The sequence below is a fragment of the Oncorhynchus mykiss genome, chromosome 7 (genome assembly GCF_057628025.1).
Source record: "Oncorhynchus mykiss isolate SJ-2025 chromosome 7, ASM5762802v1, whole genome shotgun sequence".
In the NCBI taxonomy this organism is placed as follows: domain Eukaryota; kingdom Metazoa; phylum Chordata; class Actinopteri; order Salmoniformes; family Salmonidae; genus Oncorhynchus; species Oncorhynchus mykiss.
In genome coordinates this window covers 51,972,437-51,999,230 of record NC_143028.1, presented here as the reverse complement: position 1 = coordinate 51,999,230, position 26,794 = coordinate 51,972,437, and the positions used below count along the sequence as shown (strand labels likewise).

Here is a 26,794-nt window from a genome sequence, read left to right as displayed (position 1 = left end):
ACCTAACACAACCAGCAGAGGGAGACAGGGTGAAGGGAAAGGACAGAGACAAGACAACATGACAGTACATGACAGTACCCCCCCACTCACCGAGCGCCTCCTGGCGCACTCAAGGAGGAAACCTGGCGGCAACGGAGGAAATCATCAATCAGCGCACGGTCCAGTACGTCCCGAGAGGGAACCCAACTCCTCTCCTCAGGACCGTACCCCTCCCAGTCAACTAGGTACTGATGACCACGGCCCCGAGGACGCATGTCCAAGATTTTACGGACCCTGTAGATAGGTGCGCCCTCGACAAGGATGGGGGGGGGGGGGGGAGACGAGCGGGGGCGCGAAGAACGGGCTTAACACAGGAGACATGGAAGACCGGGTGGACGCGACGAAGATATCGCGGAAGAAGAAGTCGCACTGCGACAGGATTAATGACCTGAGAGATACGGAATGGACCAATGAACCGCGGGGTCAACTTGCGAGAAGCCGTCTTAAGGGGAAGGTTCTGAGTGGAGAGCCAAACTCTCTGACCGCGACAATATCTAGGGCTCTTAGTTCTACGCTTATTAGCAGCTCTCACAGTCTGCGCCCTATAACGGCAAAGTGCAGACCTGACCCTCTTCCAGGTGCGCTCGCAACGTTGGACAAAAGCCTGAGCGGAGGGGACGCTGGACTCGGCGAACTGAGATGAGAACAACGGAGGCTGGTACCCGAGGCTACTCTGAAAAGGAGATAGCCCGGTCGCAGACGAAGGAAGCGAGTTGTGGGCGTATTCTGCCCAGGGGAGCTGTTCTGACCAAGACGCAGGGTTGCGAAAAGAAAGACTGCGTAAGATGCGACCAATAGTCTGATTGGCCCGTTCTGCTTGACCGTTAGACTGGGGGTGAAAGCCGGAAGAGAGACTGACGGAAGCCCCAATCAAACGGCAAAACTCCCTCCAAAATTGAGACGTGAATTGCGGACCTCTGTCCGAAACGACGTCTGACGGAAGGCCATGAATTCTGAAAACATTCTCGATGATGATTTGTGCCGTCTCTTTAGCAGAAGGAAGCTTAGCAAGGGGAATGAAATGAGCCGCCTTAGAGAACCTATCGACAACCGTAAGAATAACAGTCTTCCCCGCTGACGAAGGCAGTCCGGTGACAAAATCTAAGGCGATGTGAGACCACGGTCGAGAGGGAATAGGAAGCGGCCTGAGACGGCCGGCAGGAGGAGAGTTACCGGACTTAGTCTGCGCGCAGACCGAACAAGCAGCCACGAAACGACGCGTGTCATGCTCCCGGGTGGGCCACCAGAAACGCTGGCGAATGGAAGCAAGCGTACCCCGAACGCCAGGGTGGCCGGCTAACTTGGCAGAGTGAGCCCACTGAAGAACGGCCAGACGAGTAGGAACGGGAACGAAAAGAAGGTTCCTAGGACAAGCGCGCGGCGACGGAGTTTGAGTGAGTGCTTGCTTTACCTGCCTCTCAATTCCCCAGACAGTCAACCCGACAACACGCCCCTCAGGGAGAATCCCCTCGGGGTCAGTGGAGGCTACTGAAGAACTGAAGAGACGAGACAAAGCATCAGGCTTGGTGTTCTTAGAGCCCGGACGATAAGAAATCACGAACTCGAAACGAGCGAAAAACAGCGCCCAACGCGCCTGACGCGCATTAAGTCGTTTGGCAGAACGGATGTACTCAAGGTTCCTATGGTCAGTCCAAACGACAAAAGGAACGGTCGCCCCCTCCAACCACTGTCGCCATTCGCCTAGGGCTAACCGGATGGCGAGCAGTTCGCGGTTACCCACATCATAGTTACGTTCCGACGGCGACAGGCGATGAGAAAAATACGCGCATGGGTGGACCTTGTCGTCAGAGAGGGAGCGCTGAGAAAGGATGGCTCCCACTCCCACCTCTGACGCGTCAACCTCGACAACGAACTGTCTAGAGACGTCAGGTGTAACAAGGATAGGAGCGGATGTAAAACGATTCTTGAGGAGATCAAAAGCTCCCTGGGCGGAAACGGACCACTTAAAGCACGTCTTGACAGAAGTAAGGGCTGTGAGAGGAGCTGCCACCTGACCGAAATTACGGATGAAACGACGATAGAAGTTCGCGAAGCCGAGAAAGCGCTGCAGCTCGACGCGTGACTTAGGGACGGGCCAATCAATGACAGCTTGGACCTTAGCGGGATCCATCTTAATGCCTTCAGCGGAAATAACAGAACCGAGAAATGTGACGGAGGAGGCATGAAAAGTGCACTTCTCAGCCTTCACAAAAAGACAATTCTCTAAAAGGCGCTGGAGGACACGTCGAACGTGCTGAACATGAATCTGGAGTGACGGTGAAAAAATCAGGATATCGTCAAGGTAAACGAAAACAAAGATGTTCAGCATGTCTCTCAGGACATCATTGACTAATGCCTGAAAGACAGCTGGAGCGTTAGCGAGGCCGAAAGGAAGAACCCGGTATTCAAAGTGCCCTAACGGAGTGTTAAACGCCGTCTTCCACTCGTCCCCCTCCCTGATGCGCACGAGATGGTAAGCGTTACGAAGGTCCAACTTAGTGAAAAACCTGGCTCCCTGCAGGATCTCGAAGGCTGAAGACATAAGAGGAAGCGGATAACGATTCTTCACTGTTATGTCATTCAGCCCTCGATAATCTATGCAGGGGCGCAGAGACCCGTCCTTCTTCTTGACAAAAAAAAACCCCGCTCCGGCGGGAGAGGAGGAGGGGACTATGGTACCGGCGTCAAGAGCTACAGACAAATAATCTTCGAGAGCCTTACGTTCGGGAGCCGACAGAGAGTATAGTCTACCCCGGGGGGGGGGGGTGGTTCCCGGAAGGAGATCAATACTACAATCATACGACCGGTGTGGAGGAAGAGAGGTGGCCCTGGACCGACTGAACACTGTGCGCAGATCGTGATATTCCTCCGGCACCCCTGTCAAATCACCAGGCTCCTCCTGTGAAGAAGAGACAGAGGAAACAGGAGGGATAGCAGACATTAAACATTTCACATGACAAGAGACGTTCCAGGAGAGGATAGAATTACTAGACCAATTAATGGAAGGATTATGACAAACTAGCCAGGGATGGCCCAAAACAACAGGTGTAAAAGGTGAACGAAAAATTAAAAAAGAAATGGTTTCACTATGATTACCAGAAACAGTGAGGGTTAAAGGTAGCGTCTCACGCTGAATCCTGGGGAGAGGACTACCATCCAGGGCGAACAAGGCCGTGGGCTCCTTTAACTGTCTGAGAGGAATGTCATGTTCCCGAGCCCAGGTCTCGTCCATAAAACAGCCCTCCGCCCCAGAGTCTATTAAGGCACTGCAGGAAGCTGACGAACCGGTCCAGCGTAGATGGACCGACAAGGTAGTGCAGGATCTTGAAGGAGAGACAGGAGTAGTAGCGCTCACCAGTAGCCCTCCGCTTACTGACGAGCTCTGGCCTTTTACTGGACATGAAGTGACAAAATGACCAGCGGAACCGCAATAGAGACAGAGGCGGTTGGTGATTCTCCGTTCCCTCTCCTCAGTCGAGATGCGGATACCTCCCAGCTGCATGGACTCAGCACCCGAGCCGGCAGAGGAAGATGGTAGTGATGCGGAGAGGGAGGCGACGGAGAGCGCGAGCTCCTCTCCACGAGCTCGGTGACGAAGATCAACCCGTCGCTCAATGCGAATAGCGAGTTCAATCAAGGAATCCACGCTGGAAGGAACCTCCCGGGAGAGAATCTCATCCTTTACCTCTGCGCGGAAACCCTCCAGAAGACGAGCGAGCAAGGCCGGCTCGTTCCAGCCACTGGAGACAGCAAGAGTGCGAAACTCAATAGAGTAGTCTGTTATGGATCGATTGCCTTGACATAGGGAAGACAGGGCCCTGGAAGCCTCCTCCCCAAAAACAGATCGATCAAAAACCCGTATCATCTCCTCCTTAAAGTCTTGATACTGGTTAGTACACTCAGCCCTTGCCTCCCAGATTGCCGTGCCCCACTCACGAGCCCGTCCAATAAGGAGAGATATGACGTAGGCGACACGAGCAGTGCTCCTGGAGTAAGTGTTGGGCTGGAGAGAAAACACAATATCACACTGGGTGAGGAACGAGCGGCATTCAGTGGGCTCCCCAGAGTAACACGGCGGGTTATTGATTCTGGGCTCCGGAGATTCGAAAGCCCTGGAAGTGGCCGGTGGATCGAGGCGGAGATGGTGAACCTGTTCTGTGAGGTTGGAGACTTGGGTGGCCAGGGTCTCAACGGCATGTCGAGCAGCAGACAATTCCTGCTTGTGTCTGCCTAGCATCGCTCCCTGGATCTCGACGGCTGAGTGGAGAGGATCCGAAGTCGCTGGGTCCATTCTTGGTCGGATTCTTCTGTTACGGTGCGTGAATGAGGACCCAAAAGCGAATCAACTTAAACAGAGCTTCTTTAATTACCAAACATAGGTAGGCTCAGATGGACCGGCAGATTCCGACAGGACAGGACAAGGTTACAGCAAACATGACGACAGTCTGGTTCAGGCATGAATGACACAAACAAACAAGAATCCGACAAGGACAGGAGCAGAAACAGAGAGAGATATTGGGACCTAATCAGAGGGAAAAAGGGAACAGGTGGGGAACGGGGTGAATGGGTAGTTAGAGGAGACAAGGGACAGCTGGGGGAAAGCGGGGGAGAAAAGGTAACCTAACACAACCAGCAGAGGGAGACAGGGTGAAGGGAAAGGACAGAGACAAGACAACATGACAGTACATGACATGTATCCCAGCACTCTGCATTGCATCGTGCGGAAGAACAGCCCTTAGCCGTTGTATATTGGCCATATACCACACCTCCTGAGGCCTTATTGCTTAAATATGACATTTTAAATGTTTGTATTATTTCTTTACTTTTGTGAGTGTAATGTTTACTGTACATTTTTTTATTTATGTTTATTATCTATTTCACTTGCTTTGGCAATGTAAACACATGTTTCCCAGTGCGTGTCTCCAGCCTGGTACGTCCTGTGCCAGCTCCACGCACGAAGCCTCCAGTGATGATCCATGGCACGAAGCCTCCAGTGAGGATCCATGTCCCGCAGTCTCCAGTGATGATCCATGGCCCGAAGCCTCCAGTGATGATCCATGGCCCGAAGCCTCCAGTGATGATCCATGGCCCGGAGCCTCCAGTGATGATCCACGGCCCGGAGCGTCCGGTGATGATCCATGGCTCAGAGCCTCCAGTGATGATCCATGGCCCGGAGCCTCCAGTGATGATCCATGGCCCGGAGCCTCCAGTGATGATCCATGGCCCGGAGCCTCCATTGAGGGTGCCTAGTCCGGAGCCTCCAACGAGGGTTCCCAGTCCGGAGGCCTCGGCGATGATCCACGGTTCGATTCCTCCGGCGATGATTCACGGTCCGGAGCTTCCGGCGACGTTCCCCGCACCAGAGGTGCCACCGAAGTTGGTGGAGCCACGAGCAGAGCAGGGTCTGCGTCCCGCACCGGAGCCGCCACCGAGGGTAGATGCCCACCCGGACCCTCCACTATAGGTTCGGGGGGGGAGGGGGGGGTGACCTTAGATATCCTTTTAATTCTCTATTTGGTTAGGTCGGGGTGTGACTAGGGTAGGCAATCTATGTTTTCTATTTCTTTGTTGGCCGGGTATGGTTCCCAATCAGAGGCAGCTGTCTATGGTTGTCTCTGATTGGGAATCATACTTAAGCAGCTTTTTCCCACCTGTAGTTTGTGGGATCTTGTTTTGGTACTGTGCTGTTTAGCCCTACTAAACTTTATGTTTTGTTTGTATTTGATGTTTTTTCGGTGTTCATCTCCTGCACATCTATCACTCCAGTGTTTAATTGCTAAATTGTAATTATTTTGCCACTATGGCCTATTTATTGCCTTACCTCCCTAATCTTACTTAATTTGCACACACTGTGTATAGCCTCTTTTGTGTTATTGACTGTACATTTGTTTATTCCATGTGTAACTCTGTGTTGTTTCTGTCGCACTGCTTTGCTTTATCTTGGCCAGGTCGCAGTTGTATATGAGAACTTGTTCTCAACTGGCCTACCTGGTAAAATAAAAACATTTAATTAAGTTTAGATGAACAAAAGTGAAGTTATGAGAAAAGCTTTGAGCTTCATGATGTAGGCCTGCTGTGGTGTATGGCATTCCAGGCCATAAAATGTGCCTACAGTGGATATTATGATAGATCTAAACGAGATAATTCAATGGCACTGATACACAGACATTGACAGAAAAAGTTGAGTTAAATGACAAACACAAACAAAAGGAATATTAGATATAACATTTTTTTGACACAATTCTGCAGAGCTATGTACTCACTATAAAATAGTCATGCAGTGATTTGAGTTGAGTCGACTGAAGGCAATACATGTTAGTGATTTACTTTTTATGCAAAACTACTTCAAAGTAAAATGCATAAAAGTGGGTCAAAGTGCGATGTGGGTTATCAGTACAGCAGTCTCTTTCCGATTTATACAGTTAATGTATGAATGACAGTTAGTAGGCTACGGTGAAGGCAGAAATGTATACTTCAAGTGTGACCCATATAATGATGATGGATGGAAGTGGCTGGGTTTGTTTGAAAATGTTTTTTAAGAGTGTGGTACCACAAGAGCCTGCCTGTTTCACAGCGAGGATAGAAGAGAGAGGGTGTGTCTATAGGCTACTTGAGTGGCTTATTGCACTGAAACCTCTCTCCATCTCTCAGCCTGGCCAGGGGAAACGCCGACGGATAGAAGGCATGGGAGCACCTGGACCGCGTGAAGATCGTAATGTAACTGAGAAGGATTCATATAAATATTGTCGCTTTTAATGTGACCGGCCGATCGTTTTGTGCGCCGCGTCCGCTTTGTGATCAACTTCTCTGGGGAGTGTGGGTGCACCTCTCGGTGTTCCGAAAACTCAGTCGCCGGAAGCTCTACAGCCTCTTATTGCATGTGGGGTCTTCCTATTCCTAATAATAGCCTTACTTCTACATACAAAACGTTGTTTCAGTATACCAGTAATTTATGTTTGGTTTGCTGTGTCATTCAGACGAATTGCGGCGTAAATAAAACAACGTTGAATGGATATTGTAGGCTACAGAAACAACAAATTTATTAGCATCCTTAACGTTGTTTTGTACATACTTTAGTGTATATTGCGCTGACTGGATACATTGTCATTCAATTTGATCATACAAGGCCTCAAATATTGATCGTGTTCATAAATCTTCTGTTTGAATTTATACCGCGTTCTGATCATGTCGGAAACTCGGGACGTCCGAGTTAAAATGAACGTAAGTTTTTTACGTAGAGCTTCCTATTGGTTGGTTCGGGTTTATCCCAAGTGTGAAACTCGGGATCCGAATCTTCCGCCTAGGTTAGCAAGTCGGACATTACGTCTTTCCGACATGATATGCATATGGCATCACCATACACTTCCGCTTATACTCAATTACCCTGGGGATGAGATCCGTTTGAACTATGTGAGTATTAAAATACTTTCAAGTCATCATGATGCACCTTAATACAAAACAGATAAAAGTGTGCAATACATTCAGTAGATTATAAGCCTATTATTCATGGTGATACACCTATTATCTATTTTTATGTTCTAACTTATTTTTTACAAGTCGTAAGATGATGATGAGGATTGTGATGATGGTGTTGTTGTGGTGGTTGTTGTTGTTGATAAAGATGATGATGACTGTGCTTGTAGTGATGAGGAGAATGATGCTGAAGATAATGAATTATTCTGTCTGAAATGTAATCTGTTTGTTATGCTGTCTGAATGTCTCACCCCCAGCCCAATCGCACGCTATACAGCTAGGAGCAAGGCTGAGAGATCTGGGACACTCTCTGAGCTGAATATAGACTGAAATCCCCTTCGCTCTATTCTTCTCGTCTCATCTCCTCCTTCTCACCTCCTCCTGTCCTCTCAGTGCTTATTGATTACTTAAAATCATAAAAACCCTTATAGATCAGTGGGCTTGTGCATTGAGCTACCCTATGGGATTTATGGTAAATTAACAAATATAAGATCAAGGCCAGAAATTAAATAGGGAGACCTGGTCCTGTAGTCTCTCTCTCACTCACTCACACACACACGCACGCACGCACGCACGCACGCACACACACACACCCACTAGTAATTAAGTATAAAACCCTAGGGATTGTGTCCCAGGCTTCCCAACCATCAACAAGTCTACTTGTTCTTTATTGCTCTCTCAATAATCTCTCTCTTTCTCTGCCTCAGCAAAAACTCTTTCCTTTATCCCACTCCTCCTCAATACTCTCCTCATCTCTCTTTCCTTCTTTCTGCTCTCCCTGTCTGCACTCATGCCTTCTCCAGGCTGCCATGTTGGATAAAGTCATTCTAATGGGGCTCTTTCACATCAGCCATTGTACTGAGTGTCCGTGTGTCTCCAAGTGTGTATGCGTGTTTGTTCCCAGGGGGTAATGTGCAAAATGTCTCAATTGAGTATACCGTCCAATGGCTTACATAACAGAATGCCTAAAGTATGTGTCCTCCGTTTTATGCCTTGATACCTACACGCATACAGTTTATTCTAGAGGTCGGCCGATTATGATTTTTCAATGCTGATACTGTTACCGATTATTGGAGGACAAAAAAAGCAGATAACGAGAAATCTCCCATTTTTATATATATATATATGTAATAATGACAATTGCAACAATACAGAATGAACAATGAACACTTCTATTTTAACTTAATATAATACATATATAAAATCTAATCTCAAATAAACAATGAAACATGTTCAATTTGGTTTAAATAATGCAAAAACACGGTGAAGGAGAAGAAAGTAAAAGCACAGTATGTGCCATGTAAAAACGCTAACGTTTAAGTTCCTTCCTCAGAACATGAGAACATATGACTCTTCAATATTCCCAGGTAAGAAGTTTTAGGTTGAAGTTATTATAGGAATTATATAAAAATTTCTCTCTATACCATTTGTATTTCATATACCTTTGACTATTGGATGTCTGCTCCTGCCTACCGTCAGACTGCTCTATCAAATATCAAATCATAGACTTAATTATAATATAATAAACACACAGAAATACGAGCCTTAGGTCATTAATTTTCAATCATTCATTTTAATCTCTGAAACTGGAAACACTTCTCTCCCTCACTAGCTTTAAGCACCAACTGTCAGAGCAGCTCACAGATTACTGCACCTGTACATAGCCCACCTATAATTTAGCCCAAACAACTACCTCTTTCCCTACTGTATTTAATTTATTTTATTTATTTTGCTCCTTTGCACCCCATTATTTTTATTTCTACTTTGCACATTCTTCCACTGCAAATCTACCATTCCAGTGTTTTACTTGCTATATTGTATTTACTTTGCCACCATGGCCTTTTTTTGCCTTTACCTCCCTTATCTCACCTCATTTGCTCACATCGTATATAGACTTGTTTATACTGTATTATTGACTGTATGTTTGTTTTACTCCATGTGTAACTCTGTGTCGTTGTATGTGTCGAACTGCTTTGCTTTATCTTGGCCAGGTCGCAATTGTAAATGAGAACTTGTTCTCAACTTGCCTACCTGGTTAAATAAAGGTGTAATAATAATACAAAATTAATATGGTAAAATCCAGAAACTATTATTTCGAAAACAAAACGTTTATTCTTTCAGTGAAATACGGAACCGTTCCGTATTTTATCGAACGGGTGGCAACCTTAAGTCTAAATATTGCTGTTACATTGCACAACCTTCAATGTTATGTCATAATTATGTAAAATTCTGGCAAATTAATTATAGTCTTTGTTAGGAAGAAATGGTCTTCACACAGTTCGCAACGAGCCAGGTGGCCCAAACTGCTGCATATACCCTGACTCTGTTGCACAGAACGCAAGAGAATTGACACAATTTCCCTAGTTAATATTGCCTGAATTTCTTTTAACTAAATATACAAGTTTTAAAAAATATACTTGTGTATTGATTTTAAGAAAGGCATTGATGTTTATGGTTGGATACATTGGTGCAACGATTGTTCTCTTTTCGAGAATGCGCTTTTGTTAAATCATCACCAGTTTGGCAAAGTTGAAGTAGGCTGTGATTCGATGATAAATTAACAGGCACCGCATTGATTATATGCAACGCAGGATTAAACTAGTTAAACTAGTCATATCATCAACCATGTGTAGTTAATTAGTAATTATGTTTAGATTTATAGTTTTTTTATAAGATAAGTTTAATGCTAGCTAACAACTTACCTTGGCTCCTTGCAGCCACCTGGTCCATTTGATGCTGCACTCGCGCAACAGGTGGTCAGCCTGCCACGCAGTCTCCTCGTGGATTGCAATGTAATCGGCCGTAAGTCTGTTAATTGGCCGATAGGGAGACATTCAATCTAAGTTTTTGATGATTTCATTTCTAACTGCCACACCACCTTGTATTAGCTTGTGCTGCCTGTATGTACGCTGCTGGGTTGCTATGGAAACTATTGGTCTGCTTTTACAGCAGCTGTTTACCAACATGCAGACAGCATACAAACACACACACACACACACAAGCGATGCCAGGAGGGCGAGACAAACATTAGCCTTTTAACAGAGAGAGATTAGATACTTACTTGGCCAACTATTCCTCCAACTCTGCCAACAATCTATCCCAACTCTCTTCTCCCTGGTCCTATGTTCTGAAACCCATATGCATTTATTTAGATAGAGCTATGTTGGGCTGCTAATTGCTCATAAGAAATTAAGACGTATGAGAGAGAGAGAAAGAGCAGTAGCAGTGTAGTGGAGAGAGCTGACATTCAATTCAAGGCATTACCTCAGCCTCCTCTCAGTGTTGCTGTTGTGTATAAACCATCAGTATCGGTGTATCAGTCATCAGATATTGGTCATCGGGTCAAACCCCCTGAGAGAGCGAGAGAGAGAGGTTAGATTTAATGAGGGATGTGTATAGCCACTCAGTGTTCTGGCCTCTGCCCACAACCTTACAATCAGCTATTCTCCAACCTTGGTCCTTTAGTCCAGCACCACTAACGCACCTGACTCAACTACTCAACTGCCGGGCCTTGACTATCTCTATTGCTGTGTGGTAGTGTTGGGCTGTAACAAAAGCCTGCGCACCCTGTAGATCTCCAGGACCAGGGTTGGTAATCACTAAGCTCGGAGTAGAGCAGCTCCAAGAGATGCATTTGTCTGTTAAGATGTAGAAGATGTTGCTGAGAGTCAACATCTGTCACTGTTAGTTAATGTGTTACTGTGTGTGATGATGTCGGTACACTCATACTGTACAACATGTTGTGAAGGGAAGGGAACTGCGTCCTATCAACAGCGGAGCCATTTAAACTAAATCCAACATCAATATTGTTGTTATTGTAATGTTCATAGACAACAACAACAGCGAGGCACAAGGCAGGCACCATTTCATTTGTCAGAAAGCGGGAGAGCATTGCTGATGCTAATGAATGCAATCAGAACAGAGTATGAAATTCTTCAAATCAACTTTTTTAATGATGAGAAGTAACGATGAGATTTTCTCATTTCTATATTTGGGCCTATAGGGAGAATGTTCTTCTTGCTCTTGGTCTTGTAATAGGCAGTAATGTTAGCCTTCAGGGTGGTATGACGCTGTGAGAGACTGCCTCCCTGAAATGTACTGTATTAAAGCTGTGTAAACAAAGAATAATAGCATGAGCAGTATACTGCAGTATAGCAAGCCCTCAAGCTGGTAAATCACTATGGTAAAACTGCTGTGAGGAGTAACGTATGAAAAGGTACTAAATAAGCAGTTTTAACGTAGGTTTGATTCTATCCTCCTCTGGTCTCTGTCTGGGAGATTGTCTAATGGGGCCAGTACTGTTATTGAAATGTGTTAGGCATGAGTCATCCACCTTATTGTGAACAGTCTTGTATGAGTGGAATAAAGCTGTGTTGGACTGTATTTACACTGAATGACCAGCAGTTTTATAACGTTAGCAATGAGTGGCTCTCCTGGGTGTCAGTTCACTTTCAGCCCACCCCAGCATGAACACTGCTATTAGAGCAGGATTAAGACCTGTTACAAAAAAACCTGACTACTACTACACACACACACACACACACACACACACACACACACACACACCCCTTGCTCTGACTCCACTGCTCACACTGCAGTGGTTCTGAGGTGTGGGGAGTAAAGCACTATTTGAATACTGCAGGCTAATTAAATGTTAGTCGTTAAACAATCCCCTGCTTGGCCGTTTTCACCCTGTAGGGAGAGAGAGGGAGAGAGAGAGTAAAAAAGGGGAGCAATAGGGGACAGATGGAGTGGGGGAGAGAGGAGAGACAATAGGGAGACCATTGGGAGTATGCCATCACCACGATCAAACCAAGCTCCTTGTATTTGAAACATTGACTTATAGCTTTGCTGAGGATTACATTATAACTAAAGTTGGCAGTCGACTCGTGCCTATATAGGGATCGAAGGAGACTAACTAACTAATTAAAAGTATGAAAAGAGACTCATGCTGATTGTGAATGACTTCCTTGGGTGCTGGTGGGACTACTGTTGATCTCAAGCTGTTCAAGCAGTTCATTTAAAAAAAGATGTGGCGAAGAAAATCGGTTACTGATTGCAATTAATACGCTCTGCAAGGCACACCAGGAGAAAGCAATTCTGTCTCACTAACAAGGCTCTGCCTGCCGGGGTCAGAGTGGAGAACAACACCACAGCTTTTATTTGCTGTTATGCTTTCCTTCTTTAATCCATTATTAAAACCAAACCAAGTAATATACTGGCTGGCTGGCCATCTGTACCCTGGCCTCGCAACTCCAAAACATGTCACTGTTTCTATGGTAACCCATTCCTGCCCTCAAAAGTTACAGTGGAGAATATTTTTCTTTCTAAAAAGAAGTGTCGATCTTTCTTTATTCTCTTTGTGCATGCATCCTTCCTTTTATTTGTCTAGAGAGAGAGAGAGAGAGAGAATATATCTGATGCTAGTTCTAGGTCGCAAGAAACAAAGAGATCTTCTGTTGGATCTGACAATTAATCTTTATGGTTGTACAGTCGTCTCAAATAAAACGGTGAAGGACCTCAGCAGTACTTTGTTCTGATCTCTCTTTTGACAAACATATCAAGAATATTTCAAGGACAGCGTTTTTCCATTTCCGTAACATTGTTGAAAAGCTAACCCATGCTTTTGTCATTTCTAGATTAGACTACTGGAGGGCTCTACTTTCCGGCTACCCGGACAAAGCCCTAAATAAACTTCAGTTAGTGCTAAACACGGCTTCTAGAATCTTGACTAGAACCAAAAAATGTGATCACATTTCTCCAGTGCTAGCCTCTCTACACTGGCTTCCTGTTAAGGCTAGGTTTTACTGCTAACCTGTAAAGCATGACATGGTTTTGCTCCTACCTATCTCTCCGATTTGGTCCTGCTGTACATACACGTACGCTACGGTCACAAGACGCAGTGGTGTCACGGTGTCTCCCGACCCCTCCTGTCTCAGCCTGAAATAGTTTGTGTCGGGGGGCTAGGGTCAGTCTGTTATATCTTGTGTAATTCTCCTGTCTTATCTAGGACCATGCCTCAGGACTACCTGGCCTGATGACTCCATGCTGTCCCCAGTCTACCTGGTCGTGCTGCTGCAGTTTCAACTGTTCTGCCTGCGGCTATGGAAACTTGACCTGTTCACCGGACGCGCTACCTTGTCCCGGACCTGATGTTTTCGACTCTGTCTCTCTACTGCACCTGCTGTCTCAAACTCTGAATGCTTGGCTATGAAAAGCCAACTGACATTTACTCCTGAGTTGCTGACCTGTTGCACCCTCTACAACCACTGTGATTATTATTATTTGACCCTGCTGTTCATCTAAGAACTTTTGAACATGTTGGCCATGTACTGTTATAATCTCAACCTGGCACAGCCAGATGAGGATTGGCCACCCCTCAGAGCCTGGTTCCTCTCTAGGTTTCTTCCTAGGTTCTGGCCTTTCTATTAAGTTTGTGCTAGCCACCGTGCTTCTACATATGCATTGCTTGTTGTTTGGTGTTTTAAGCTGGGTTTCTGTACAGCACTTTGTGACATCGGCTGATGTAAAAAGGGCTTTATAAATACATTTGATTGATTGAGAGATTGACTAACTAAACATCCATTGTTGAATGTGCCAAACTCACACAAGTTACCTCGCAGGAAAAAAGACATACTGAAATAAGCCAATTATGTTTGAGTGATGTGGACCCAAGCACTTCGTCTACTAAAGGCTTTTTGTCAATGAAGCCTAATGATATCCATGTTTTATATTACCCACCCACACTCTCAGTGTGATGTGTGGAGGTGTTAATGGATTGTCACTGCTCAGTAGAAATAGGTATTTTGTAAGTGATCCTGTGGTTACCAGGGTTTTAGTTGTGGACTCTTACGCAATTTACATTTGACTTTGTAGTCATTTACTGTAGCAGATGCTCTTATTTAAGATACTCTTTGAAAAGCTAGGGTTTCAGATGTTTTCAGAAGATAGGCAGGGACTCTGCTGTTCTAGGTTTAGGTGTAGAAGGGCCAAGCGACCAGAGTTGGCAGAAAGTGGTGCTAGAGTTGCAGTTGTCCAGGCCGGGGATGTCTGTGGCCCTTCCTCTGTGAGGTATGGTCATAACCTACGAATGTTGTAGAGCATGAACATGCAGGACTGAGTCACTGCTTTGATGTTTGCAGAGAACATGTTGTCCAGGGTCATGCCAAGGCTTTTTTAACTCTGGGAGGGGGACACTGTGGAGTTGATCCTCTCCACTACACCTGGTAGGAGCGGAGAACACCGTGGACGGATCCTCTCCACTACACCTGGTAGGAGCGGCCTGCCAGGTAGAATGCAATCCAAGAGTGTGCAGAACATGAGACACCCAGCCCTGAGAGGGTGGAGAGGAGGATTGGATGGTTCACAGTGTCAAAGGCAGAGGATAGATCTAGGAGGATGAGAACAGAGGAGAGAGAGTCAACTTTGGCAGTGAGGAGAGTCTCATTGACACAGAGAAGAGCAGTCTGGGTTGAGTGACCCGTCTTGAAGCCTGGTTAGGGTAGCGAGAGAGATGATCAAAGACAGCATGCTCAAGTGTTTTGAAAAGAAAGAAGGAATACCGGTCTGTAGTTTGAGTCAGAGTGTTGTTGCTTTTTAAAGGGGAATGACTGCCATTCGTCAGGGATAAGTTGATGAGGAAAGTGAGGAATGGGAGAACGTCTCCAGGGAAGGGAAGAGGTGATGGGGTCAAGTGGGCAGGTTCTCGGGTGGACGGACCTCGCTAGTCGCAATATTTCATCTGGAGAGAGAGGGGAGAAAGAGGTCAAGGCGCAGGGTAGTTCTGTGTGAGAGTGAACAGTGGATTCAATAGGCTGAGTGAATGAGGAGCAGATGTCGTTAAACTTCTTTTCAAAGAGGTTGACAAAGTCGTCCGCAGAGAGGGAGGAGGGAAAGGGAGGGGCGGAGGATGAAGGAGGGAGGAGAAGGTGGAAAAGAGTTTTCTCGGGTTAGAGACAGAAGGTTATAATTTAGAGTAATACAAAGTGCATACAGAGCAACAGAAGGTAGAGAGGAGGGAGTGGAAGGTTGATAGGTCCTCTGGAAATGTAGTTTCCCTCCATTTTCACTCAGCTGCCCGCAACCCTGTTCTGTAAGCAGTGAGTCACTCAGACAATGTTTCAGGAGGGGAGGGCCAAGACGGGTAGGAGGAAAGGGGACAGTGCGAGTCATAGGATGCGGGAAGTGATGAGAGTAGGGTTGAAGAGGCAGAGAGAGAGGAGGAAGAGGGAGGGGGATGTGGGGAGGGGAAGGCTGGTTGCCTGGTTACTGATGGATGTTTTCCTCTGCTTGTAAAGCCCAATTCATCCTGATTGTGTACACAGCTAAAGAGGGCCATGACACACACACACACACACACACACACACACACACAGCCAAAGGCCACAACAGAACATCCAATCTATTCAATAGTAAATAGCTGTAGGTTGCTTTGATTAGAAGCATCTGCTAAATGACCATATTATTCTGAGTCAGTGGGAACTGAGATAAGTACTCTTCTATTGGATTATATTACATTGTCTTTCATGTTCCATACTAATCATCCTTCCCTCTCATTTCCTCCAGGACCTAGTACGAGCCGGTGGTCAACTCCAGGGAAAGAGCCTCCGGTTGGGCTTTGCTGACCTTGCTCCATCCACTATCTCTGATCCTCCACCTAGTTCTCTGGATCTCCTGACAACACCACTCTCTCGACTCTTCCCGTTGACACGGCACTATACCCAGGGGTGCTAACCCTGTCCATCTCCATCTCTGGTTTCCTGGACCCACCTCTCCCTCACCTCTCCCCAGCAACCCTTCCCCTCCCTGGGCCGAGATATAGATGTCTGTGCCCTCGGCCTTGGAGTTCCACTGGCAGAGCCTGGCTCGGCTGCCAAGCGGGCGTGTCTACCACTCCCTGGCGGAGGTGGGGGGGCAGATGTACATGCTGGGGGGCTGTGATGCTGCAGGGAGGCCCTCCCCAGCCCTGGAACTCTACTCTCCAGAGGTAGGTTGGAGCATACACACCTGCACGCACTCACATACACACACAAACACACACACACAAACACACAACCCACACACACACAAACACACGACCCACACGCACACAAACACACAACGCACACAGGATTAAACACAGAATGCATCGGTTCAAACATTTACACAGGACTAATCGACCATGTAATTAATTACACTTTTTTGTTGTTTTCAGGGGGACCAGTGGCTAAGCTTGCCCCCCATGCCCACCCCTCGGGCGGGTGCGGCAGTGGCGGTGCTGGGCAAGCAGATCCTGGTGGTGGGTGGTGTGGGGGAGGACCAGCGCCCTCTCAAGGTGGTGGAGGTGTACAACACAGAGGAGGGGAGGTGGAGGAAGAGGAGCGCCCTCAGAGAAGCACTGATGGGGGTGGCCGTCACTGTAAAAGGTGTGTTGGGTAGGAGGTGGCTGTCGCTGTGAAAGGTGTGTAGGTGGGGGGTGGCTGTCGTTGTGAAAGGTGTGTAGGTGGGGGGTGGTCGTTGTGAAAAGTGTGTAGGGTGGGAGGTGGCTGTCGCTGTGAAAGGTATGTAGGGTGGGGGGTGACACAAGGACATATATACTTGCATTCTGTACATGGCCAGATCCACGTTAATGGCTTAGTTTCTCACCTCTCACTCTACCTTTCTCTCTCTCACCCTTCTCTGTAGATGGGCGTGCGTTGGCAGTGGGTGGTATGGGTTCAGACCTGCTCCCTCGTAGTATACTACAGCAGTATGACCTGAGGAAGAATGTGTGGGCACTACTGCCCCCTATGCCCACACCGCGATATGATGCTACAGCACACCTACTGGGCAACAAGATCTACGTGGCAGGTAAGTAAAGGGTGTGCGTGTTTGGGTGTCTGTTCATGCTTGTTTGGGTGTCTGTTCATGCTTGTGTGCGTGTTTGGGTGTCTGTTCATGCTTGTGTGCGTGTTTGGGTGTCTGTTCATGCTTGTGTGCGTGTTTGGGTGTCTGTTCATGCTTGTGTGCGTGTTTGGGTGACTGTTCATGCTTGTGTGCGTGTTTGGGTGTCTGTTCATGCTTGTGTGCGTGTTTGGGTGTCTGTTCATGCTTGTGTGCGTGTTTGGGTGTGTGTTCATGCTTGTGTGCGTGTTTGGGTGTCTGTTCATGCTTGTGTGCGTGTTTGGGTGTCTGTTCATGCTTGTGTGCGTGTTTGGGTGTCTGTTCATGCTTGTGTGCGTGTTTGGGTGTCTGTTCATGCTTGTGTGCGTGTTTGGGTGTGTGTTCATGCTTGTGTGCGTGTTTGGGTGTGTGTTCATGCTTGTGTGCGTGTTTGGGTGTCTGTTCATGCTTGTGTGCGTGTTTGGGTGTCTGTTCATGCTTGTGTGCGTGTTTGGGTGTCTGTTCATGCTTGTGTGCGTGTTTGGGTGACTGTTCATGCTTGTGTGCGTGTTTGGGTGTCTGTTCATGCTTGTGTGCGTGTTTGGGTGTCTGTTCATGCTTGTGTGCGTGTTTGGGTGTGTGTTCATGCTTGTGTGCGTGTTTGGGTGTCTGTTCATGCTTGTGTGCGTGTTTGGGTGTCTGTTCATGCTTGTGTGCGTGTTTGGGTGTCTGTTCATGCTTGTGTGCGTGTTTGGGTGTCTGTTCATGCTTGTGTGCGTGTTTGGGTGTGTGTTCATGCTTGTGTGCGTGTTTGGGTGTGTGTTCATGCTTGTGTGCGTGTTTGGGTGTCTGTTCATGCTTGTGTGCGTGTTTGGGTGTCTGTTCATGCTTGTGTGCGTGTTTGGGTGTCTGTTCATGCTTGTGTGTGTGTTTGACAGTTTGCACGTGTAATGTGTATACTAAGTGTGTGTGTGTGTTCTTTTTAGGTGGGCGTCAGTGTAAGCGCACGTTGAAGGTCTTTGAGGTATTTGATTCAGAGACACGCTCCTGGAGTACACTACCCAACATGCCGTGTAAACGTTCGTACAGTGGCGTGTTCTGGGACAGTTCGGGGAGGCTGTGTCTGCTGGGGGGGCTAAGGAAGGGAGGGGGCCACCAGAGCTCCAAGTTCACCAAGAATGTCAACATCTTTGATACTAACCAGGGTAAGAACCACAAAAAAAACACATACATATGCATTTAAGTGCACTGATTTCCTCTCCAGGTACACAATAAAGTTATATTTCTCTCCAAATAAAAGCTAGGTGCATGCTGCATACACACACACCTCAAAAAACTACTTATCTTCCGTCTCACAGAAAATGAATATCAAACGGTCAAATTGAAAAGAGACCAGGAAGAGAAAAGTAAGAGCCATACCCAGGTAAAAAATCGATAAGTCATTTCAAACAATAGGGTGTTTTGTCACGCATTTAGATTTTTCTATTTTTACCAGTCGAAGTCAAATGAAAGAAGCAGTGGGAGTCTGAATACTAATCTAACACCACGGTGAGAATGTCTGTCTGGCCAGCTGGCAGGCTGGCTGGGTTTTACTCCAGAGATATCAGATAGACATTTACAATACCTACCTCGTTACCTTCCTCCTCACACACACACACACACACACACACACACACACACACACACACACACACACACACTCATCACTCACACACACACAGTAAGCAATAAACAATAAGGCCCATTCACTCCCCCTCCCAATCTAATCTAAGTGGAGATGAGATGGGAGATGAGCTACAGTGAGGAGGGAGGGAGGTGTTTAAATTACAGGATTCAGAAACAGATTGTGTTATTATCTGCCTTCCTCCACAGATGGTCATGCTGTCTGCAACTCTCACATTGGGATATTATACTCTGTAGCTCACTCATTGTTAGATTTACCCAGGAGACATGTATTTAGATATCTGAACATATGGCTCTGGATTGACATAGAATTCAATGTCTTGACAGAATGTTGACAGAATGTTGACAGAAAATGTGTGTGCAAAATAGCAACAACAAGGAAGTCCTGTGGGAGAAAACAGCTTGTTAATGAGATGTCGAAGGAAAATGGCAAGAATCGTGCAAGCTAACAGGCAGGCAAATAACGGCGCAGAATAGTGGTGTGCAGAACACATCTCAGAACGCACAACTCGCCAGTCTTTGTCACGGATGGGCTATTGCAGACCATACCAGGTTCCACTCCTGTTGAAGAGTGGAAAAACATTCCCTGGTCCATTGAATCCCCGTTCCTGTTGTGCCATGCTGATGGCAGAGTCAGGATTTGGCATAAGCAGCATGAGTCCATGGCCCCATCCTGCCTTGTGTCAACGGCACAGGCTGGTGGTGGTGTAATGGTGTATGGAATGTTTTCCTGGCACACATTAAGTACCTTGATTCCAATTGAGCAACGTTTTCTTGCCCCAGAGAATTTGGGCTGTTCTGGAGACAAAGGGGGGTCAGACCCGATACTAGATGGGTGTACCTAATAATAAACTGGCCACTGAGTGTAGATTACATTGATAAAAGTAGAATATTAAAATGACTCCAATATACAAAGACAGACATTGTGTAATATGACATAACTCATAACAAATTAGAGCACCAAATTTTCTAGTATCCAGAATTGGGTTCTCCATGTCTGACTGTAGCTCATCATGATCTGTTCAACGGAAAACCACTAACTACCAAAGCCTCTACAAAACTGTAGAAAATACATCACACTAATGCACACTCTCTGTATACAATATACACTCACACACAGCCCAGCACATACATTAACTACACAACTGCAATATCTCCAGTCCCTTCTAGTTCAGCTATCTGTAGTAGAGCAACTAAACTCTCTGAACCTTTCTTCCCGCTAGTGTGTTAGTGTGTGCCCCTCCCTCTGAATCTGAAGGAAAAAGGGAACTTAGTGCTGAATATGATATGTTTTAAAAAGTTATTTGGAGGAAGCCCCTGAGAGTGCCAGCCAGCCAACACTTCAACAACAAAGGCCCTGGCAGTGAGTCGCAGAGCAGTGTGCCCGTCGCCAGCTGTGCTCTGCCTTATTCCCTTTCAAGCTCAAATATGGGCTGGATTGGCAACAGTTCATTAACAAAGTGCTTTTATCTGCTCTGGTTATGTTTTCGTCTCTGTGTCTCCCTCTCTTTCTCCCTCTGTATTTCTCTTCCTCTCTCTCTCTGTGGAGCTGATTGTGAAGTCAGAGACACTAAACTCACGCAGGCTTGGGTTTCTTACAGACAACATAAAAGCTTTAAAAGATTCTTTGAAAAAGAAAAAAATCTCCCTAGTCGCTGTTTCTCTGAAATAGTTTCACTGTCCTTAGCAGCACAAATGTTTGCATAAGTAGAACTGTAAATAATATGCCAATTTACTGTAATAGTCATCCCCTGCCAGACTGCAGGAGGAAAATAACTTGTTTTTCTCCTTTGAAGCAATTGAAGTGTTCAGATTGGATGGTTTTACAGGAAGTGTACCCTATTTTCTTATTTCCAATATCTGGGGCCATGACCTGGTTGCTTGGTGTGTGTGTGGACATTTGTATTCAAGGTGCACACTGTATTTCTTATTGAGTTGTGGTGCCACCAACATTCAGGCACACACCAAATTGTAACTTGCAGAATTCAAAAACAAATGGAAAAAATAAAATTGGCACCTTGCTGGAGTTTTATGCAGTGGTCAAAGTTGATTGTATACACACTTCCCTGCCTCCCCCACCCTCATTAAAATGTGGTTTACACTTGCACACACACGCACACACACGCACGCATGCACACACACACACACACACACACACACTCTGACATCGTCCTCTCCTGTCTCCCTCCAGGGTTGTGGTTGAAGTCAGAGGACACAGTGGCCATGAAGACTAAGAGGGCTGACTTTGCCTCATCTTTCCTCAGGGGCAGGATGGTCGTAGCAGGAGGACTCGGTGAGGGAGTGTGAATGTGTGTGTATATGTGCTCATATATGGGTGTTTTTGTTGAACGTTAGTTGGTCATGACAATGTGTGATGACCATACAGTGCATTCAGAGAGTATTCAGACCCCTTGACTTTTTCCACATTTTGTTACGCTACAACCTTATTGTAAAATGGATTAAATACATTTTTAAAAATACTCATCAATCTACACACAATACCCCATGTTAACAAAGTCAAACAGGTTTTTAGAAACTTTTGCTGTTTTATAAAAACAAAATAACAGAAATACCTTATTTACATAAGTATTCAGACCCTTTGCTATGAGACTCGAAAATTGAGCTTAGGTGCATCCTGTTTCCATTGATCATCCTTGAGATGTTTCTACAACTTGATTGGAGTCCACCTGTGGTAAATTGATTGGACATGATTTGGAAAGGCACACACCAGTCTATATAAAGTCCCACAGTTGACAGTGCATGTCAGAGCAAAAACCAAGCCTTGAGGTCGAAGGGATTGTCCATAGAGCTCCGAGACAGGATTGTGTCGAGGCACAGATCTGGGGAAGGGTACCAAAAAAAGTCAGAGAGGTTTGGACATGATTTGAGCAAGAACCCGATGGTCACTCTGACAGAACTCTAGAGTTCCTCTGTAGAGATGGGAGAACCTTTCAGAAGGACAACCATCTCTGCAGCACTCCACCAAACAGGCCTTTATGGTAGAGGGCCAGACAGAAGACAGAAGCCACTCCTCAGTAAATGACAGCCCGCTTGACAGGACTCTCAGAACATGAGAAACAAGATTATCTGGTCTGATGAAACCAAGATTGAACTCTTTGGTCTGAATGCCAAACCTGGCACCATCTTCACGGTGAAGCATTGTGGTGGCAGCATTGTGCTATGGGGATGTTTTTCAGTGACAGAGACTGGGAGACTAGTCAGGACCGAGGGAAAGATGAACGGAGCAAAGTACAGAGAGATCCTTGATGAAAACCTGCTCCAGAGCGCTCAGGACCTCAGACTGGGGCGAAGGTTTACTTTCCAACTGGACAAAGACCCTGAGCACACAGCCAAGACAACACAGGAGTGGCTTCAGGACAAGTCTCTGAATGTCCTTGAGTGGCCAAGCTAGAGCCCGGACTTGAACCCGATTGAACATCTCTGGAGAGACCTGAAAATGCCTCTGCAGCGACGCTCCCCATCCAACCTGACAGAGCTTGTGAGGATATGCAGAGAAGAATGGGAGAAACTCCCCAGATACAGTTGTGCCAAACATGTAAAGTCATACCCAAGAAGACTCTAGGCCGTAATCGCTGCCAAAGTGCTGAGTAAAGGGTCTGAATACTTACAGTACCAGTCAAAAGTTTGGACACACCGACTCATTCAAGGGTTTTTATTTATGTTCACTATTTTCTGCATTGTAGAATAATAGTGAAGACATCCAAACTATGAAATAACACATGGAATCATGTAGTAACCAAAAAGGTGTTAAACAAAGATTCTTCAAAGTAGCCACCCTTCGCCTTGATGACAGCTTTGCACACTCTTGGCATTCTCTCAACCAGCTTTATGAGGAATGCTTTTCCAACAGTCTTGAAGGAGTTCCCACATATGATGAGCACTTGTTGGCTATTTTTCCTTCACTTTGCGGTCAACTCATTCCAAACCATCTCATCTTGGGTTGAGGTTGGGTGATTGTGGAGGCCAGGTCATCTGATGCAGCACTCCATTACTCTTTTTCTTGGTCAAATAGCCCTTACACAGCCTGGAGGTGTGTTTTGGGTCATTGTCGTGTTGAACAAATGATAAGCACAAACCAGATGGGATTGCGTATCGCAGTAGAATGCTGTGGTAGCCATGCTGGTTAAGTTTGCCTTGAATTCTAAATAAATCACTGACGGTGTCACCAGCAAAGCACCCCCACGTCATCACACCTTCTCCTCAATGCTTGACGATGGGAACCAGACATGTGGAGATCATCCGTTCACCTACTCTGCGTCTCACAAAGACACGGCGGTTGGAACCAAAAATCTCCAATTTGGATTCATCAGACCAAAGGACAGATTTCCACCGGTCTAATGTCCATTGCTCGTGTTTCTTGGCCCAAGCAAGTATTTTCTTATTATTGGTGTCCTTTGGTAGTGGTTTCTTTGCAGCAATTAGACCACGAAGGCCTGATTCATGTAGTCTCCTCTGAAAAGTTGATGTTGAGATTTGTCTGTTACTTGAACTTTGTGAAGTATTTATTTAGGCTGCAATCTGAGGTGCAGTTAACTCTAATGAACTTATCCTCTGCAGCAGAGGTAACTCTGGGTCTTGCTTTCCTGTGGCAGTCCTCATGAGAGCCAGTTTCATCATAACGCTTGATTGTTTTTGTGACTGCACTTGAAGAACCTTTCAAAGTTCTTGAAATTTTCCAAATTGACTGACCTTCATGTCTTAAAGTCATGATGGACTGTTGTTTCTATTTGCTTATTTGAGCTGTTATTGTCATAAATGGACTTGGTATTTTACCAAATATCTTCTGTATACCACCCCTACCTTGTCACAGCACAACTGATTGGCTCAAATGCATTAAGGAAAGAAATTCCACAAATTAACTTTTAACAAGATACACCTGTTAATGGAATTGCATTCCAAGTGACTACCTCATGAAGATGGTTGAGAGAATGCCAAGAGTGTGCAAAGCTGTCATCAAGGCAAAGGGTGGCTAGAATCTCAAATATAAAGTATATTTTGATCTGTTTAACACTGTTTTGGTTACTACATGATTCCATATGTGTTATTTCATAGTTTTGATGTCTTCACTATTATTCTACAATGTAGATAGAATATAGTCAAAAAATGTTTTTGCTTTGTCATTATGGGGTATTGAGTGTAGATTGGAGATTTTTAATTTTTTTAATCCATTTTAGAATTAGGCTGTAACGTAGCAAATGTGGAAAAAATCAAGGGGTCTGAATAATGTACTATCGAATGCACTGTATATTGACTGTATGAACACCGTATGATGACCGTGCGTGGTCCCCAGGTCACCAGCCTTCAGTTCTGGACACGGTGGAAGCCTTCCACCCTCAGAAGAGGAAGTGGGAGAGACTGGCTCCCATGGCAATAGCGCGATGCTCTGCCTCGTCCATCGTCATCAGGGACCGCTTGCTGGTGGTGGGAGGAGTCAACCAGGTGCTGGAATATTGCTGTGCTTGTTGTCACACACACACACACACACTCGCCATTTACCGTCTGTCTCTGTCTAACTGTCTTTAAGGTCCCTAGTTCAGCCCATGAGATCCTGTATGTGAAAGAGGAGTGTCTGTAGGCTAGAGGACATGACCCTTACAGGATGATTGACAGCAGGATGACCACAAGAAGATTCTGAATTCTAGAACATTCTATTCAAGATCAGTGGTTCCAGTGCTTTCATAATGGCTGCTGCTCTGGGACAAGTGCAGTATGTTTCCTAAGATCTACAGAGGAATAGAAAGGATGGGGAAATAATGCCACAAACACAGAACAGTGCCCTCTGCTGGGTTGTCTATGCACACTCAACTCCAACACACAGTGAGAGAACTTATATCACACAGGCTACACACACAGAGAATAGATCCCAATTATCACCATACTGACTCACATTGTACAAAATATTCTACACCAGGGATAGCCAACTTTGATGGGCGTAGGCCCACTAAAAATCTGAACTCATCATGAGGAGCCGTAGTTACTTGCGGGTCTGCGTACCCACGTGGGCACAACCACATTTCGAAATTGCGCCTTGTGTATTCTATTAAAAAAAAGGTAGCCAGTTGCACATCCCTGTTCTACACACACGAGGAGCTGGCTTTCTCTGTAAATAAGTTATTCAGAAGAGTTTTAGTAATGTAAAGATTCCTCTTCACTGTGTGTGATCTCCCTATAGAGTTTCTCAAGGTATTCAATATTTTTTTTACTTTTTCATCTATTGTTGTAGATTTACTGCTTGCCTTGCCTTAAACGTTTTTAACTGGAGATATAGATGTGAACTTAACAGGGAGTAGAGACTAGAGCAAGGTAATACATGTTGTATTGTTACTGAGATAAATACTGTTTATTTGTTGTGTATGAAATGTGTGCAGTTTGTCAACAGTTTGATATTCCTTACTGTAGATGCAAGTGACATGTTAGTGTACACCCATCTCTAAGACCTAAGTTAGCCAACTCCTGACATACAGTACAGTACAGTATGCAGTCGCTTGGACTAGCATGAAGACATGCACTTAACTGGAGTGTGCATATAGCATGCATGCAGACATAGCATCCATATATCTGGAGCATGTCAAAATAATGTATATGAATTAACTGCACTACTGAAACAGAGTGTGCAATCATCAGGAGTTGACTATACCCACTGATGGAGGCCGCTGAGGGGAGGACTGGAATGGCTGGAATGGACAGAATGTATTGGTATCAAACACAACCATGATACCATTCCATTTACTCCATTCCAGCCAGTATTATGATCCATCCTCCCATCAGCAGCCTCCACTGAAACCTACATATTTGAATGGGTTGCCTATGGATTGCTATGGCAATAGGAATTATATATGTTACGGTGCGTGAATGAGGACCCAAAAGCGAATTAACTTAAACAGAGCTTCTTTAATTACCAAACATAGGTAGGCTCAGACGGACCGGCAGATTCCGACAGGACAAGACAAGGTTACAGCAAACATGACGACAGTCTGGTTCAGGCATGAAACACAACAAACAAGAATCCGACAAGGACAGGAACAAAAACAGAGAGAGATATAGGGGACTAATCAGAGGGAAAAAGGGAACAGGTGGGAAAAGGGGTGACGAGGTGGTTAGGAGGAGACAAGGCACAGCTGGGGGAAAGAGGGGGTGGAAAGGTAACCTAACAACGACCAGCAGAGGGAGACAGGGTGAAGGGAAAGGACAGAGACAAGACACAACATGACAGTACATGACAATATAGGTGTGAGAAGGTTAATCATGTAATGTCTGGTTTAAAGTATATATCAAATGGTGTATGTTCTTTAATCCTATGTAAGATATGTTGCTCTTTTTAAAATCCCTCTTTAAAAAAAATATTTTATACTCATGATTACATGCAATACTGGTTTTCGGTTCATATGTTTTGGTTTGTAATTAGTGCACTCTGTATTGACAATTGATTCATGTCAAATGTACGTATTAATGAATAGCTTCATTCTCAGGATGTTATTAAAAAGCACAAACTACTGGATGAATACTTCTACAGTAAGTATGGCTTCAATGAGGTATTCTTCTAACTTGATTAGAAAATAAAACAAAAGAAGCTTAACAAAATAATTCCATGGAGTGCATCCACTTCCTACCTGTATGTAGTATTCTTCTATATCATTCTTGTTTCATTCTTATTCTGTACTGTTAGATTTCAGTGCAGCCTTTTATATTATTGTCCATTACCTGTTGTTAAGGAAACGTTTCATCCTCTGCCATATCA

The 26,794-nt window shown here is 45.5% G+C and overlaps 1 protein-coding gene across 7 annotated transcripts; it reads left to right on the top strand.

Annotated features, from left to right (window-relative positions):
• Nucleotides 1-6,600: 6,600 nt before the first annotated feature.
• Nucleotides 6,601-26,549, top strand: klhdc8a (kelch domain containing 8A). 7 transcript variants are annotated; one of them, XM_090241290.1, is made up of 9 exons: nt 6,601-7,449; nt 16,078-16,498; nt 16,706-16,916; nt 17,176-17,340; nt 18,339-18,557; nt 21,227-21,328; nt 24,347-24,495; nt 24,581-25,894; nt 26,285-26,549. In XM_090241290.1, the coding sequence occupies exons 2-8, from the start codon at nt 16,334-16,336 to the stop codon at nt 24,629-24,631; spliced, it is 1,062 nt and encodes a 353-aa protein (XP_090097416.1). In that variant the 5' UTR covers nt 6,601-7,449; nt 16,078-16,333; the 3' UTR covers nt 24,632-25,894; nt 26,285-26,549. The 7 variants fall into 7 exon arrangements, with proteins under 7 accessions (XP_090097416.1, XP_036839500.1, XP_090097417.1 ...); XM_090241291.1 differs by having other exon boundaries at nt 6,603-6,756; XM_090241288.1 differs by lacking the exon at nt 6,601-7,449 and having other exon boundaries at nt 15,132-16,498.
• Nucleotides 26,550-26,794: the final 245 nt, after the last annotated feature.